Here is a 19211-nt window from a genome sequence, read left to right on the forward strand (position 1 = left end):
TATAATGTGTCTATTTCTATCCTTCACCCTGATGAAAGGATACCCTGTCTTTCCTATATGATGCCTTGTCCCACAGTCCTATTTGTGCTGCCCACTACCTTGTTCCATATAGGCAGTGTGCCTATCCCTCTCCCTTTAAGAAATAATGAAACTTACTGCACAATTGTCGACCAAGGGTGCATACCTAGGTGTTGCCAGCCGTCGGATGTGCACAAACCGCACTGGGACAGTGGCTGGAGAGGATCCGAGTGGGCCACTAGAGACTGCTTATGGAAAGAACTGATTATGGACCGAATGGCACAACAACCGACCAACAGATTACGTTCTGTCAGGATCTGGGCTTTAAGGACCAATTATATAATCATGTGGTCATGTCTTGGGCCTCAAATTCATGAGCTGGATAATGGCCGAACTGAGACTGGCCTAGATCAACCGGACGACACCTCTAGCTAGGTAAGGGCGTCAATCGGCTTGGTTTCGATTATTCGGTTCAATTTCAGTTTGGTTCTAAATGATAATAAGGTGGACTAAAACCGAACCAAGAACCAACTTGGTTCCATATTTAGATACTCAAGTCGATTTAATTTGGATTGGCTCGATTTTGGTTCCAATTCAGTTTTGATATACAATTTTAATTCGATTTTATACCTCAGTTTTAATTCTGTTATGAAAATGGTTCCACTTTTGGACCATGATTGTGATGAACCAAAGGCCATAATGAGCTCAAGTTATGGGTCTTATGGCCATTGCTAACTCCAAAATTGTCTTTACATATAAATATATGATGATAAATTACAAAAAATACTTACCACCTAAAAAATCTCTGTCCATACTCACATACTGAAACCGAATCAATTCAATTTGATTAAGTCCGATTAGTTCAACTCCATTTTGGATTCTGTATTCGGTTTTGATTTGAAATTGACACCCTTATAGCTAGGTATAGATCATTTACCTCAATATCTCTTGTTCATATGGCAATTTTAGCCCAAACAAAACACTAAGAACCAACAAAGAAATAAAATGTATTTTTAGAAAAATCCCAATAAATAGAAGGATATAAGATTGAATTTGAGTTTGATTTATTTTTTTTATCGAACAAACAGAAAAGAGTTATATTAACAGAGGGATTAAGTACAGTCAGTTGAACGTCGTTTTGGTATTACCAACGTTCTCTTTGCAATAGTTACAAAATGCGTAACCGGTTTCGAGTCTGTAACAAACTTACATTCGATGTCCACCTTGTTCTATATATTGAAAAATCTCCCCGCCACAGTTAGAGGCCAAAAAGAATTATCTAGTCCAAAAGTTAAACGTTGCAGTGTCTCCGAATTGGTCCAAACCTCCATCATGGATCATCCTTGCCATGATGCATACTTCGCCCCAAAAAGAAGAGCTCTTGCAGATTGAACAATCTGATCCTGTTGTTAATATGGATGGGCCACATCAAAGGTCATTAATTGGTTATTGTAATACCAATAAATCCATTTGTGAGCCGGGTCAAGAATTTTTTGTGGGTTTGGCTACTCATTCCTGAAAAGGAATTTGTTTCTATGTGACCAGATATAGTAACAAATTATAATGAACACTGAAAAAAAATACTGAAGATTCTGAAATGGAATAATTGTAGACTTAAAGAAATACATAAACAGGTTTCGAAAAGAAGAAGCTCTAAGTGCATGAGTATGCAGTCCTAGTGGACTAGCAGCCCATATGAGTTTGGTGAAGTCACAAGAGAGAAAAATGTGCCAAACGGATTTCTATTCAGAATTGCACAAATCACATGTGTTCTCCATGGGCATCCTTTTCCCTATCTTATCTTTAGTCGGGCCATGGGAAATTGTCCAGAAGAAGGTCTTAAATTTTGAGTGGATACAGATTTTTCATAAGAAATGCCACCAGTGTGAGCAAGCAGAGAAGCAACACCACCTGTTAGATGTGCCAACAAGGTTAGTAGGAGGTATCACTGCTTAGAAATTTAGCAGCCAATTTAGTGGATAGAATCCCTGACTTTGATATGGTACAGCACCTGATCTTGTGTTGTGTTAATTGGTATAGATGCAATTGTTTGAACAAAATGTATAGGAAGGAAAGAAAGAAGAATGTTAGCATTCCAAGCATTACCTTTGATGAGATCATTTACCTTCTTTCCCTCAAGAGAAGCCAGAAGAGGTGATTCTATACCATTAAAAAAGAACTATGGATGGATCGTATCCAAGGGTTCCATTCCAGTCCAAGGGTTACCATTCCCAATAACTCTTTTGATAATAGATTGGAGGGATGGAAGCATGTGGGCTATACCATTCCAAGGCCATGAGCTTCTCTTTTTTAGATTGGAAGGGTGGAAAATGAACCGACCAGGGAAATATTTGGCTGCAAGAATCCTAGCCCATAGAGAATCAGGTTCCGTTAGAAGTCTCCAGCCTAACTTCAAGATTAATGCCTTATTCTGTGTCTCAGAGCTTCTAATTCTTAAACCACCAAGGTCCAGTTTACAAATTTTCTTCCAACTGATCAGATGAATCTTCCTTTTGTCCGAAGGATCTCCATTCCAGAATTTTGAGTAAATTGAGTCAAGTTGGGACCAGATTGTTTTTGGAAGAAGGAATGAAGACATAGTGTAAGTGGGTACGAATGCCAAGGTAGATTTCAGAAGCACAATGCGGCCAGCAAAGGATGGGAGATTAGCTTTCCAATTAGAGAGCAGAGTCTTCACCCTTTGGATATTATGCTGAAGTCCCCTAATTCTACCATGTGGCATGCAAAGTCTAGAACCTAAATATGTGGAATCGTCCCCCATCTCACCAACACCAATGGTGAGTTTGATATTCGATGTACATATGGATAATATAAATCAATCCTCCGATGTCCAATGGTTGGAATTACCATATCACCCTTCGACACTAGGTTTGTAAGTTACCTTCAGTTTCACCTTCTCCAGCTTAACGTTCCCATATAACATTTAAAGTACAGAATCACTCCAAAAACACAAAAATACAGAACTATGCCCAACCCAGAATCTGTTTTTTTTAAAACAGCAATGTTACCATGCATACAGAGCCTAAGTCATTTGACCTTGAAGTTGGCCATCGCTAGCTGCCAATGGATGGGTAAAATGGAATCACACATAGAAAGTCTAATAAAACCATTATATGATATTAAATGATATGGTTGGACTTTGAAGGTTCCCTTCAAATTGATATTGGAGGCCTTGCTGTTGCTGGCAGAGACTTCCTAAATGCTCGGCTCATTATGCCTCACAAGAAGGATTTGATTTCATTTTCCACTCTCATTGATTTGAATTGATTGATTCAAAAACTTTCCTTGAGGCAATGTTTGGTTGTCAAAAAAATGAAGAGAAAAAGAAAAAAAAATTTTAATTTTAAGAGACACATAAAACAATCATTACATCATCATAATTTTTTTTTTATAATGATGTAATGATATATTGATCTACTTGTCCCTCTCTTAAATTTTTATTTTTTTATTTTTTTATTTTTTTATTTATTCATTTCTTGATAACCAAACAAACTTGGCGGTAGGGTGCATTATGGAAAGAGAAAACAATCAGAATTTTCCTTCCAAGATTGAACCATCAGAACAATTCATTCAACTCTCTTATCTTCATTCTTGTTCAAGAACACATCAAGTCAGAATTATATATTCAAAATATAGAAAAACGACAAGAGAGCAGCAGAACCATATCTCATATCAATCTGGGTTTAGTTTCAGGCCATATCTGAATTCCCAATTGAGTAAATATTCTGTTCTCTTTATTCAAATAAACTTTGTTAAATAGATAGATAAATAGAAATAAGCAATTAAAGTTGGTTTGTATTATTAGACCTGTGGTAGCTTTCCATACTTGCAGACAGTAGCGAGCATGTCAATTCAATGACAATGAATTTGACTCCTCAACTGACAAAATAAGATATTGTATCCTTACCAAGGAGTTCACGATCTGATTTTGATTTTGTTTGTCATATTAGTTTCTCATGGAAGAAATTGTGGCTTGGGATCTTGAATAGGATTCATTCTCAAAAGTTAATTGTCAAAGAAATAATAATTCTTTTTTTTTTTTTTTTAATTAATTAGGGGTCTACATGGATCCATAAGAAGATAAAAAAAATAAAATAAAATAAAAAATAAAAATAACAAGAAAATAACACAATACCACTTTAGAAACATCCTACCTAAATAGAGAATTGAGATCTCCTACATGGAGAATACACATTCTAATTGACGGAGCCTAATTATGATTGTTTTCTTCTGAAGCAAAGATATCCATGGGGGCCGGTTCGTCTTATTCAGATATATTCATGACCAAGAGGTACTGGATTTTATTTCGGATAGGCCCCTGAAGGGAAGAAGGTAAGGCTGGAATGCCAAAACGTTTCTATTATTTTTGAATTCACCTGACCCTGCCATTTTGGGAACGTCCAGTGCCAAAGTCATTGAATGGATAAGTCGCCAATCCCTAAAATGGACTATATAATATACTTTATCTGTTGGGTTAGGGGTAGGCATTTTACTTATATGGATCCTTGTTCTGTAAATAGCTCTATTTGAGATCATACTAGAATCAATGCCCAAACTATTAAGGAGAGAGTGCTCAAAGCCTTATATGCGCGAGAAAAACAAGGATAATGAATTCTCTAATCATTGGACTTCCCATTTTTGTTTTTTTCTTTTCCACTCATTTGTTGGTGTACAATGTTTTATATTCCATCGTAGTTTAATTCAAGGAGTACTGGTGCAGGCCCCCCAATAAATTGAACGGCAATCCCCGCTTTCTGATATTAGGGTTTTTTTGCTTTATATTTTGTAGCGAGGTTCTTTTTCTCTGTAAGCAATCTAAGAGAGGTGTGAAGACGAGCACTATAACTGTATTCTCCATTGATAGTGAAGCAAGGATCTCACCTCATTGAGGACGTAGGCAATTTTACCGAATCTCATAAATTTATTTATATTATTTATTCTTGTTTATCCATTCTTTTCTATATCATTTTAGGGTTGCGTTTCTACATCACTATTAAATCTTCTTAATTAAATCTTAGTCATTCCAAAAACCATAACGTCGGCATTCCCAAATGCCATTCAATTCTTTTTGCATATCTCTACTTCTGTTATTGTCTTTCATTTACTAATCAAAACTAGACTCTTCAGCCTACGTAAACAAATTTAAAAAGGAAGAAATTAATTAAGAAATACTATTGATATATATAAAAAAAGAAATGAAATAAATTATTTCTAGTTGACAACATAAGATTTTAGATGATTGTGACAATTGTCAAAATAAAACAAAACAAAAAGACTTGGATGATTGTGATGTTCACATCCAATTAAAAAGTTGGTACTCAACCGATCACTAGATAGATAGATTAATCAATAAATTGATCTATTCCTATTTGTTTGTTATTGAGAAAAAGAATTGTTATGGGTTTCTTTGTTATTTGCATGCCCTGTTGAAACGATCCTTTCCAATACCCTATTCCTTTCAACCTCATTTGCACCTGCCGACATATGAGAATAAGTTTTGTGGGTCACAATCCACCTAATTTAGGTGGGTAGTCCCCTTAACTATACCACGTGGAAGTGGAGGAATGATATTGGCATGCAAGAACCATGACTTATTGCTTTTTTTTTTTTTTTTTTTTAGTGATCAAATCTTATTCTATATTCGGGGGGAAATTTGCAATCAATATGTCACAGAATGTGAATTTGTTTTTTATATAATTTTTTTGGGAGGAAAATGATTTTTTAAGCTTATTTCAAGAGAATTTTTCCACCCTGTTTTGTAATTTTATTGATTAATGATTAGGCATTCTTATAGCCGAATTTTGAGGGAGGAATGGAATTTCTAAATATTGTAAAAAGAACTTACCTAGTGCAAGAGCTTCCCGCATGTGCGAAGTCTTGGGGAACGAGAACTTCAAAAGATAGTTGGTTGAGTTACTATGAGAATGTCGAAAATCATGATTGGACATAGTTGAGTAGTCACATGTTAAATTATTATCACAATTCAACCATGTGGCTTTCACCATGTATCAAAATTTTCCTTTTTATGTTTTTTTTTATTTTTCTTATTAAATTTATTTTATTGAAATTTTGAAATTATTTTAAGACTCCCCCAAAAGTGATTTCTTACAACCATCCGTTATGGGCAAGTCATAGTATAGTAGAAGGTAGACTGTGCCGTTCCCTTGTAGGTTTTAGACTTCATTTATCAATTCAATATTGGTAAATTCCAATTGATGCTTCATGTTAATGGTGTGGTCATGAACTACAGGGAAGTCATGTACATATCTTATTGATCTATCCCTTTGCTCAAGCAATTTGGTTTGGAAGTCATTTATCTTATAAAGTGAAAATGGCAAGAGATACCACGATTCAATCTTGAGTTCATGAATGGTGTCCTATTGAACAAGAAGACAAACATATCAGTTGTAAGAGTTGAGGGTTCTGTGGTTTTATTGCTTCGTACTTATTGCATGTATGAGGATATTTTGTATTTATCAACATATTTGCTCTCAGGTAAGTTTCAGTATGCTTCTAAGGTGGTGAACAATCTTGCCTACTCTTTAGTTAGGAAGATCTATCTTTGACATGTATGATAATTTGGTCCAATTTTATTTCATAGTTGCAAAATTCATGTGCAACAACCACTTGTTTGCCAAGTTTACATGAATAAAAAAATTCTTAAAAATTTCTTGAAAAAAAAAAAGAAAAAAGAAAAAGAAAAAAGAAAAAAAGAAAGAAAGAAAAGAAAAGAAGAAGAAGAAATTGAGGAAATATGTCCAAATTTGGGTAACTGATTGAACTACTTTTTTTTTTTCTTATTTCTTATTTCTTTTTTTTTTTTTTTAATGAAAGAAGAAAAATATTATTAGAAAGCATAATTAGGTATATCGGTTGTACTTAGTACACAATTTACCCTACATGTATGTATCCGTAATACTATAGATACTACATCTCATTGAACTAACGAGCAGTATAATTAGGGCATTATGAAAGATATATTCTAGATGTAAACATTGAGGAACCCCATTTATTCAAAATTAAGGATGGGGATTACTATGTGGTTATGTGACTATTGTGACAATATAGGAACCAACCAAGGGAGGTGCACAATCATCCACTCGGGGGCAGGGTGTTCTTTTTGCCAACCTTAGTGTTCAAGCGTAAGGGCCACAACCAGGTACTGATCTTTTTCAGTCAAAATTGGTATCCTTATTTTGATTTTGGTGGAAGGATCTACACCCCATCTATGTGTATTGACATCTCGTATGCCAAGTCAATAGGTGAACAAGAGAGAATGCCTCATAATTTCCATACAAGAGGTCCACATGGTTAGAAATGGGAGGGTTATTCTACAGACAATGTGTATATTTTTCCATTTATTTAGGCAAAATTTTTTAAATGGTCACTAAGTATTTTTTTTTCGATAGTTTATGCCATATGAAAAGTTGATATAGCAATGACAATAGTTGGATATCTAGGGAATGACCCAGATTAACTGGATATCAAATTTTAGACCAAATCCGATCATACATTATGTTGTGAAATTTTCCTTTATGTTTAAAATTACTCATTTCTTTTCAATAGGTTTTCAAAATTTTCATTTTCTATTGGATTTTCAAAAGTTTATATTGCCACTTTTCCAGCATCTCCATTTGAGCATAGACTTGGCTATGTAACAAGAGACCTTGGCATGTCTCAACGCTCGTTTTTATACATATCTTAAATTTCTTATAAAGAAAGAATCATCGCTATAAATATATAATCAAAACCTTAATACTAGAAAGTATAAAATTGCCCTTAGTAACGGAGTCCCAAATAAAAAATTTAGGCATTGGGTCTTTGCCCCTACATCCCCTATGCAGGGGGCCCTTCCCACCTCTTGCAACCCCCATGCTTGCTTGTCGGCAAGCGGGGCCATTGTTAATTGGAAAAGATCACCAATGTTTCCTAGATTAAACTACAACGAAATGCAAGACATGAAGACATCATACCCCAATATAGAGGTTATATGTAGTGAAATTGACTCAGAGAATTATTACATGCATAAAACCAAGATTTAAAAAAATGAAGTGTCTAAATAACACCTCTTTATGTGTGTTTAAAACTTCAAACCTCCTTTAAATTGCCACTTGTCTTTTTCCCAAAAATTATTTAATGTAAAAATAAATTGGTTTTCAAAAAATTGAAAGTCATTTTAATTCAGCATTTCAAACACTTTTTATGCGAAAAAATAATATTTACCCTCACTAAAAATGAAAATTATAATATAAAAATTGCAAAATGATAAAATTACAATAACATGATTCTGCTTTGCTTGAACTTTGATGATGATAGATTGGAGTCATTGGACCAATTGCTTTTCCTTTCCTTATGTACCAAAAGAGAAAGAATTCACCTAAGCGTAGACAGAAAGCAAATAAATAGATGATGGGATAGTAGTAATCTAATCTAATCCATTGATTCTATTCCTACCTAATTCATAAACTCATGACACTGTAAGGATCACGAGGCAATTAATAAATGTCCCCTAGACCTGCGAATGGGAACTTCACGAGCCTCTCTTTAAATCATTCTTAATCCAATAAAGCATTCCATTCGTCCTTCCATTTAAGTGCCACCTGCTCCTACTACTTCATTAAACAAAGTATGGACCATGACCATTAAGTTTTTTATAGGCTTGGGGCTACACATGCCTCTTCATTCTGGATTGTTAATATGCCTAAAAGGTGACCCAGTTAGTCCCATATGATGTGGAAACTAAGAACAACATTCAGTGGAATCAATAACCAACAAATAAAAATTGATTTTAGGGAAAACCTCTTCATCACTATACACATGGAACCATTTCCTCCCATCACAAGCATTTGAAGTAACCATCTCACTCTCTCTCTCTCTCTCTCTCTCTCGGGAAAATGGAAAAAAAATGTTGTTAAATGGAGGATTACTGAATGAAATCCCCCCCTTCTGGAATTTCTAGGAAAGCTCAGCTTCACCCCACTTTACATTTTCAGTTGCTCTCCAGTGATCTTCTTCAACAGTAGATAATATCAATCTCATATCATCATTTCTCCTCCCAAGTTACATGAAGCAAAGGCGATTTCTTTGCCGTCTCAACAGGAATCTCAGCACTCAAAATAAACTTGACTCCTCTCCAACTATGCAGATGATCTGGTAAATTAACAAGTTGACAAAACAATGTTTCAGCAAACAGAAGCAGATGCAGGGTAAACATTCAGTCCCACAAGAGAAGTGGTCTCAGTAACAATGACTATGAGCTAAGCTATGAGAGACTGGTGTTTCACCAGCCCCATGCCTGAGAACTTGTATATTAAAAGTTCACAGAAATGTTTAAACAAACCCATTTGGAACATTAACATGTTATAGCTTATTAATGCATCCTGAAGTTCACGGATCAAACAAATTCAGAAACATAAGCCGTATCCAACAACTATACATCCTGCCTGGCAACACTGAATAAGCTAATATGGAATGGAAATCAACAAGAAGAGCTTCCAGTGATTCACATTAAACCTTGCTACTTGAAGACTACAATAAAGAATAATATCACAAAATTCAGAATTAGCGATACAATACCTGGTGCTTATGTCAACTGGTAACAGAAGAAGCCACATCAAGGCCACTTCCACTACGGCCTTGCCTCCCCTCAGGATCATAGATTGTGTTTTTCAGTGGCCTGTTTGCAAAAGCCTCTGAACTTGCCCTTGTGTCACTATGAATCTCCGCCAGTGGATTCACAATAACTCCACCACCACCCCGTTGGAGCCGGTATCTCCAGTTATCCATCCTCAAGGGTTCAGAACTGCCATCTTTATCAGCAATTTTCCGAATAGCAGCTAGTGATCCCCCAGCAGAAGATAACCTCGAGCTTGGGTACCGGCCTTCCGTTCTCCTCCAGAATTTTGAGCTCAGAAATTCGGCACCAGGTAACTTACAGCATGTGTTCCCTGCTGAGTCAGTATCTGATATCTTTCCTGTTGACATGGCCAAATCGTAGGAAATCTCATCCAGGGCCAACTCCAGACCATGCACACGTGTCTCTAGAGAACGCATCCCATTCTGTGAGCTCCCAATGAACTTCTGAATTCAAGAATTGAAAGGACAAGAGTGTCACCAGAGAATTCCTTAGAGTTAAAGGGCAGTAGACTGTAACCTTAATCCTAATACATTATCATAAATAGATTGACCATCCTCAGGTATGGTCTGGATCTGATTGTGCTAGGTGTGAAAATATTCACCCACACTGAAGTTTTCTGAGGCAAGTATACAGTGATAAGTATACAGTGATGGAAGTTGTAAATACAGGCTGATGGCCAAGGGTGCAGAACGACAGGGTTCTTTTCTCTTTTAGGCGGTAGGCATCCTAGGATTCTGCTTTATGAATGCTAAGAACTTATATAACATGATGCACATAACATGAAGCAGATCCTTGATAAACGTAGAAAACACAGCCTAAAGGCCATCAGAAATATTGCAAAAATAAGACAATTTGCTCGCATCAAAGTGTAGTGCAGCAGAAGGGAATTGAAACAGAGGAATACAGGAAAAACTGAACAAAAGAAGATGAGCTTCTTCATGTTGCAATAGGGTTACATTTACTGAAGGGCTGTGACGCAGGAAAATTAAAGTAAAATATATAAGAGCAAGTGTTTTCTGTCCGTGAAAGGCCCCTGCGCCCACACACGGGCGCACAACCCCAGGTAGGGGCACAGTGGTCATTGCACACCTCGTGTCTGTGGCGCAGGGGCCTCTCACCGACAGAAAACTTTGTCCCAATATATAAATAAAAAGATCAAGAGCTGTCCATGACTTGCAAGCTGTAAAAAGTTTTATTGGAGAACAAATTATGAGTTTGAATGGAAATAAAGATATTCCAGAAAAGGAAGGGCATCTTATGCATATACTTAGCATGATCATTGATATTTTGTTGATAGGAAACGAAAGCTACCATAAGAGAACATACCAGTCCCACAAACCAAGGATTTGGAATGTCTAGAATATTAAAACGCTATTGTTGAATAAAATAGCCCATAAATATTAAGAAACTGCTGATTCTAATCACCATATAGAAGTTGCAGCAAACAGAATTGTGGGCACATAAAGTAGATCATAAAATGAATGCATCAGAAAGGAACCCCAAGAGAGAATAAACAAATCAAGCTCCAGAAGCATACCTGAAGAAGATCCAACAGACTGGATTGCTGGTTCTCAATCTGAACCAGTTGCTTGCGAATCAAGGACAGGTCCTCATTGTCTTTCTGGTTCCCATACATCTCAGTTGTATTGCTAACTACAACAGTAGAATCTGAGGTCTCGTCATAAATTGGAACCACACGGTTCCCGGACCTGAATCCACCAAACTTTTGTGTCTTGTCATTGCAGTTCTTATCAAAGAGAACACGTTTTGTTTGAGGTATTGAACGTGTATTACACTCATCTACCCCTGATTTTAGACCTCCTCCATCGGTCTTCTTAATACCATCCTCGCGTACAACTGTAAGAGAGGAAGCATGAGGTACAGCAACCTCAACTTTCCAATCAGGCAACTTCTTGCGGTCCAGCTTACGAAACAGGGCGGGACTTGATTTCCTGTCATTACTCTTCAAAGGGGACCTTTTTCTAGCATTAGTCACAGATGAACCATCCGTCGGAGGAGACCTGCTCGTAGGGATTGCTTTCTTCCTCGTTTGGGGAGTCTCAAAACCCGTAGTACCAGAGCTTCTGGGACCTGGTGGGAAGCGTCCGTCGCTGGCATTTTCTGCCAATTACGTAGACAAGAAAATTAAAGTAAGTAACATTCGAGAGGTGTCCACAATGGATGTCAAAGTTCGACAACTACTGAGAGGAATAATAAGAAGATAAAACGCTAAAAATGCCAAGGAGGCAAACCACTAGAACCGGAAGAAAAAAAGAAACCCCGCATGTTGATGCCCAATTCTCCAAACATGGATGTAATTAGTACCAAAACGGACCCAATTCCTAAATTAGGTGAAGAAGACTCAACTAACAAGGTTGGAAAGAAAGAACAGTACTGACTGTCTCCAAGATGGTGCTAGCATCAGCAGTAATCAATGAAAAGCTAGAAGCAGATAAGCATGAAGTAGAATCCGTACCTCTTGAAGAAGATATCGATTGCGATGGCTGTGTAACCTCGTCAGAAAGGCCAGGAACATCCTTCCAGGCTTCCAGCATCTGGGTCATGGTTTCTCGAACAGCCTTCACCTATAGCATATGAGATCCAATAAGGTCAAATTGGATAAAATTCGAAGGAAAACCAGTAACCATAGGAATATTACTTGGACAATGGACAAACTGAAAATGTTGGCCGACCTTATCGAACCTCCGAGCATCGAAAGTGGCCAGGCACGAGGTCTTAAACTCAGATAATTGATCCCTCTCCACCATAGCAAGCTTAAGGAAAGCCTCAGCGGAAGCCTTCCTCGCGGCCCAATCTTCACTACAGAGGAACTCAACCATAGTAGGAACCAAATTGATCAACACATTACGATTGGAGGCACCGCCGACCCCAGCAATGCTGCCAATGAGCGACAACAGTGCCGGTTTCGCCTTAAAGCAGTCAGCCTTGAGTAACTTGAGCAACCTCGGCAAGAGCTTCTGCAATTGCGAGGGCTCCGGATCAGGCGAAGCCTCGATGGCAGAGGCGAGACAAAGCGCGGAACCGATCTGAGCGTTATAGTCCTGTTCAAGCAGAAGAGCCTCAGTTAAATTCTTCAAGAACACAGAGAAGGAAGCCTTAGTGATCTGGGAAGCCATGGCCGTAACAGCGTCGATACAAGCCTGTCGGACGGAGGAATCGGGGTCCCGGAGGCGGCGAACAATGTTAGCTAACATTTTAGAGAGGAAAGGAGAGAGAGCATCGCCATGAGTCTGAGAGATGAAACCAAGGAGGCGGACACATTGTTTCCGGACAGAACTCTTCTCAGAGGAATCAGTATCGTAGATGCAATTGAGAAACGGAGAGAAGGAGTCGTGAGTGAGATTGCGAGCTATGGATTCGAGCTCGGAGGTAGCAATAGCGTGAGTATCACGATCAGAAAGCTTGTTGAGGTTGATGATGACTCGTTGCTTTAGATCCCGAGTCGAAGTGTTCTGTTGAGGAATCGGTGAAGATCTCTTTGGGACAGCCATTGTCGCCGGTGATTGGGAGTTGAAGTAGTGGTGTGGAGCAGATCCCGGCATTGGCCGCTTCAGATTAGAAGCGGTGGCGCCACCGGTTGAGTGTTGGCTCCGCCGCGTTTTCTCCCTAGTCTCTTGAGTTTTAGTAGTTCTTCAAGATCCACGCCGTGGTTTGGAATTTATATATATATAGTTGGGAAGGAGACAATGAAGGGGAAGGGTGAGAGTAGGAGACGAGGACAGTGCAGGAATTTCCTCAATTCTACTCAAAAAGACTCCAAAGTGGTCTTCATAGTTGTGGACGAATAAGCTTCGCTGTACCCGACTTTTCTAATTTATAGTAACAACTTAAGCTGTAATATTATTTTAGCTTTACTAATAGTTGAAAGTGGTGGAATCCTAATTAAGTGTCGTGCATGTGAAGGCATGAGATGAGAGAGAGAGAGAGAGATGAAAGAGGATGGTTTATGGCAGTTAAGAAGAGCGCGAAGGTGATCGATCGTGTCTGACGCAAGGCGCAGGGATAGAGTTGGGGTGGGACCCATGAAATTAAAAGAAAAAGTAATCAAAGGGTTTTTGAGGAATCAAAATTGGGGGCTATGACCTGTCTAGTGTCTCTCTCTAGACTCTAGAGTATATTCGAGGGTTTGATCAAAAGATTGAGAAACTGCTCGAACGATAAGCGAAGCATGTGATACTGGCAGCGTCTTATCCACATTTGAAGGTGAGGATTAAGGAAGTGAGAGTTTTGGTCCAGGGAAAGGAGGTGAGGACCCAGTCAGAGTTGGATTAACTAGCAAGTTGATATGGGTTGAGCCGGGTCTGATCGGGTCTGGTAATCTGGTTGGGTTCTAGCTCATCATGGTTCATTCATGTAGATCACTTGGCCTACGATCCGTTTGGTTGCGGAAGAAATTGGACTTTAGAGTTAAGACTAATATAGAAATTTTGATAATCATTATCCACTAGGGAATTGAAATTTTCCAAGTCAAAAAATTTTCTATAATTACTAATTCTTTAAAATCATTCTATATTTGGTTACGAAGAGAAAATTCTACTGGGTTGAGTGGCCCTTGTATTATATTGAGGCTAATGGGAGCTTGTCTCAAGACATTCAACATTTGGGATGGGGGAGCAAGATGGTTTTTTCTCTGCCCTTATGTATGAGCGTATGAGCACACAACTAGGTAGCTTTCTTTTAAAATTTTATTTATTTATTTATTATAATTATTATTATTATTGGTGCAAGGTTTTTAAACATTTAATTCAATTCAATTTGGAAAGTAAAATAAAAAAAAAATTACATCTAAAAAATAGTATTACTAATATGGTAAGAAGATTAGGTAGTTTACATAGTTAATGGTTATCTCAAATCTTCTTTTTTTTAAGTTTATAAAATTTTCACTTCTCTTCCTTTCAATTTTCTCAAGCTGAATTAAGTCCAAACTCAAAACTAGAAACTAGAGCCCTAAAGGCCGAGATATTGGAATTGAGGGGGGAAAAAAAAAAGAGATTTTCATAAGTCTATGAAAAATTTTGAATATTTTATTCAAAATACTTGTTGATGCAAATGGTGTAAATGTAAATCAAATAGCATAATTAGAATAGTAATCAACCAATTTCCCCAATTCCCATCCAAATTCTAAAACCATGGGCTTAGGATTTGGTTAAAGTGTTTATCCTATGAGAGGGGATCCATCTCTAAACTTTAGAGTGGGAGAGATGAAATCAAACATATATGAACCATCTGATGCCAATGGGTATTACTTTTAGAAACATAGGAAGGCAAAGTTTGGATCATTGAAGTGGGACCCATGAAATGGGAATTTCATGACATACCAACCTACCTGCCTACCTAACTTTCTAACCCCACATGTACCACATAAATAGTGTTTCACTTTCTGTCCATAAGCTAGGGTGAAATGTCAAGTGCTAATCAATCTTTTTAACAACTTTAGCAATTGAGAATTCCCTGTGGGTTTAGAATTTAGGGAGACTGTAATTATTCTTCCAAGGGGAAGGGGGAAAAAGGGCTGGAGAACAAGGGAATAAGAGGAAAAGGAAAGGAAAATTTAAGGCATGAGGTCCTAATAATGAGATCTTCCCTGATTTTAAGGGAAGATAAAGTTGACATTCATAGGGTTTAGGATCATGTGAGCCCATAAATGAAGGGTAAGTCCTTTACAAAATTAAATTGGCTTGAAAATTTTCGTCCTTCGATTAATGATGATATGTGGAAATTTATCCATCAAATCAATTTTGTATCCAACTGAACTGCGACATGGCAATTATAAAAGGCTTGATAGAATGGGTTCTGATTAGAAGCCTGATGGATTTTAATCACTTGTTTTTTTTGGCACAGGGTACATTGGCACTCGGCTTCATCATCTTTAGTGCTTATTCAATGGTTGGTAGAATCCTAATATGCATTTTAAGGAATTTCTAACCATCGGATGTACATTGGACGCTTTTTCTCTCAAAGAAAACCTCTTTCAAACATGCCCCACATAGGTCGACCATATGTTTTTCCCTACTGAAATTAATACATGTTTTTCAAATATATTCTCTATATAGTTTCATTAAAAATATATATATGTATATAGGAAGATTGCCCTACCACTTTATATTGAAAGGGAACGGTTCCCCCCACACTGCGGATGTAGAAAGAGACTCATGCATCTCACCAGTTGTAATGCACATAATAGTGTCATCAGTAAGGAAGACGATGATAAAGAGCAAAGAGAAAATAAAGAAAAAAACTTATAAAAGGGTGTACAATACGCAGACAATGTGGGGATTTTCTTTTTTTTTCCTTATTCTAAAACATGTTTTGATATGCTTGTGAATGTAGCAATCCAATTAAAGGATGCATACCCAAAAAAGAATAATAATAATAATAAAGGATGTATAAATGGTAACCAGCAATTTTCATCAAAAGCTAGGAAAATAACTAGAATTCTGCCAATCTCAGCTACTGATTAAATTCTTTATTAATCACATTTTGGCAACTCCCTCTTGCTCTCAAGGGTATCAAATGGTTCGATTTCATTTTTTTTTCTTTTCTTTTATTTGGAGTTGATTGGTTCAATTTCAAATCAAAGAATTTTCATAACCATAAATCAAAACTGAATTAAATCGATGTCGGTTTTATTGATTTCATTTAGTCTATATACGGTCTTGGTAATTCAATTTAAGTGGAATAAGCTGTTGAAACAAAAAAAATTGGGGAAAAAAATTACAATCTCATGATGATACAGTTCCACAATGTTAAATCCAATACCTTTAATTTCAACCCTTTTTATACAACTCCACAAAGAAATCCATAGTAGGCAATTTAACATAACTTAATGAAGACACATGATTGTAGCATTTGGGTTGGATTTATATGGATTACACTTTATATAGTTCTTTTAGTCCAAAAACTTTTCAAAATAAAATCAAAACCGAACCAAACTTTTTCAAGTTGATATTAAATAGATAGTATCATTCTTGATTCTAGTTCTAAATTGATACCCTCAGCTCTCAGCTCTCATGGGAAATATGGATCCAGAAATTGCTGACTTCACACAAATTGTGATGGCACAATCCAATCACATGTCAATAAATTATATTTATAATTTGGGAAAGGCTTCTTTGAACTAACAACATTTTCTATACCTCATAAAGTGAGTTTTAAGTGATCTCCACTTAAATCGTAAATGCACAGATGGAGAATCAAAAATGGGACCATGTGCTTATCCACACAATATTCAATTCGCCCTAACCATCTAGACAACCCAAGAATAAAAAATAATAATAATAAAAAACTTCATGTGTGATGGCGTAAGAAACAACTTATGCTCAATGATAGTTTTTCCATTATTTATTTATTTTATTTTTTTTTAACCTCTTATTTGATGTGTGTTTTTTCAGATAAACAAGTGGTGTAGCTGTGAAGTTGTTTATACGATGACTTACTGAAATCCTTAATCAAATTTTAGAATTTATTTTAGAGTTGATTCACTAAGCAAGCAACATAAGGGAGTGCATGAATAAGATGCAATAAAATAATATTATACATAAAAAGGCAACGAGATCATTTTATATGAAAAAGAGATAGATAGACATAAAGGTGCTAGTGTACCTACTTTGACGGCTCAAAGAATTATTTCCTTTTTTTTTTTTTTCTTTTTAAAAGAAAACTCATTGGACAAGAAATAATTGTCAAGTGAGATAGAAGAAAATAGGGCCCACAATAAAACTGGTATTATGATCCTAACAGTCAAACATCATAAACTTATTTTCCCCCCTCACAAAATGAAGTTACAATCTTTACGCAACCAAACACAACCTATATCTTTTGGAATTTAGGCCAAGAGCCTTATTTTCATTTATAGTTTCGTTTAAATAGTACCAAATATGGACCAACAACTACCAACCATCAATAAAATTCCTAATTGAAAATCAAATTTAAGCTAGTCTAGATTCCCACTAGCACCTATAAATGCATCTTAACAACCCAAGTAGAATGTACACCATGAACTTGCCTAGGATTACATGATGATAGTCCATGTAAATCCAAATTAAGAAAGTGGTAAAGTGCTAGGTTTAACAATACAATAGGAGAAAGTCATGGAGATTTTGAGTATACAAGTGTAGGGCCTCTATTGAGAGGACGAGACATGTATTTTTTAAGTATGTGATCCATATTTTGAGAGAGAGAGAGAGAGAGAGTCATTGTGAATGCCACGTATGGGTGTCAATTTAGAACAAAAATCAATGTAAACGAATCAAAACAATCTATTCGACTTTGATTTCAAAATATAGAATTTGTTCTCGGTTCAGTTTGATCTCAACGTTGAAACTGTGGGCTCAAGTTGAACCAAACTGAACTTATTACCTTCTATTCATTTTCAATGTTTTAATCAATTTGGATGATAAATTATTTATTTTTTATTTCAAAAAAAAAATTGGTAGATTATAACCCTAGCAAACAAGGTTTTCTTCTTTTTTTAAGTTGAAGATGTAAAATGTTTGTCCAAACACCTAAAATAGGGCCAAACAAGGTACAAACCGGATTAAAAAAAAAAAAGAATATGAAACCGAATAATTAAAGAACCAAATAAAAATTTAGCTAAAATTGAACCAAACCATGCTGATTCGATCATGCTATATTTTGAATCGAACTAAAAAACCGAAACTAAATCGATTAACACCCTTAAATTACTATGATTCATTATGTAAGAGAATGTGAGAGGGAATCCCCACCGATAAGCAATTTATTAGATCAATTGTTGCATTTTCTTCCAAAAAAGTACACAATTTGATTCGATCAATGTTGACAAAAAGTGAAAAAAAAAATATATATAGATTGAGAAGAGAGAAACTGAGAAAGAAAAGGAATGATTCCAGGTGTAGTGGGGATTGAAGGGATAGGATCAAGGAGACAACACGTGAGGTTCATGAATTAACAGAAACATTCACGTGAGGATGAAGACAAATTGGGCAAGGCTGAGAGATCCGAATCTAAAATTCTCAATCTCATAGATAAAAGAGTTCACTTAGACCCAACCCAACAGAGAATCTAATTAACCCAATGGAAAGCTTAGGAAGCTAAAACAACTAAGGTTCATGAACATTGAAGAATGGAAAAAAAAAAATCATGGCCAAGGGCCCTCAGCCCAAGAAGGGACCAGAGAGAGAGAGAGAGAGAGAAGGTGTGGAGTGTGACTAGAGAGAAAGGATGTCAGCCTAATCCCCAAATTGATGGGTAAGGAGTTGTGGTTGTGTCTTGTTAGGAGGAGTGATATGAGAAGCAGAGAGCCCAGAGATAAGAGGGGCCTTGGGCAGCTACTGAGGCACATGGGGACTACTGGGGAGTTGAATTAATACTCTGACCCTTCTTCCTCTTTGGTATCATCAAAACTCTAAATTGGTCCATCATATCCCATCCCATCCCATCCAACCATTTCTAATTAATCCAACTATTCCCATGTGAGTAGTCCTTCTCCTTGGCGACCCACTCACGTGTTTGTTTTGCGTATTTGGAGGTTACA

The 19211-nt window shown here is 36.7% G+C and overlaps 1 protein-coding gene across 2 annotated transcripts; it reads right to left on the reverse strand.

Moving 5' to 3' along the window:
• Window positions 1–8795: 8795 nt before the first annotated feature.
• Window positions 8796–13471, reverse strand: LOC122080017 (TORTIFOLIA1-like protein 4). Of its 2 annotated transcripts, none has more exons than XM_042646869.1 (5): window positions 12370–13471; window positions 12153–12261; window positions 11214–11797; window positions 9616–10116; window positions 8796–9189 (listed from the first exon to the last, which is right to left on the reverse strand). In XM_042646869.1, exons 1-4 carry the CDS (start codon window positions 13237–13239, stop codon window positions 9628–9630), a joined length of 2052 nt encoding a protein of 683 aa, XP_042502803.1. In that variant the 5' UTR covers window positions 13240–13471; the 3' UTR covers window positions 8796–9189; window positions 9616–9627. The 2 variants fall into 2 exon arrangements, with proteins under 2 accessions (XP_042502803.1, XP_042502802.1); XM_042646868.1 differs by having other exon boundaries at window positions 9616–10119; window positions 12370–13468.
• Between the last annotated feature and the right edge of the window lie 5740 nt (window positions 13472–19211).

Source organism: Macadamia integrifolia, chromosome 5, assembly GCF_013358625.1.
Source record: "Macadamia integrifolia cultivar HAES 741 chromosome 5, SCU_Mint_v3, whole genome shotgun sequence".
Classification (NCBI taxonomy): domain Eukaryota; kingdom Viridiplantae; phylum Streptophyta; class Magnoliopsida; order Proteales; family Proteaceae; genus Macadamia; species Macadamia integrifolia.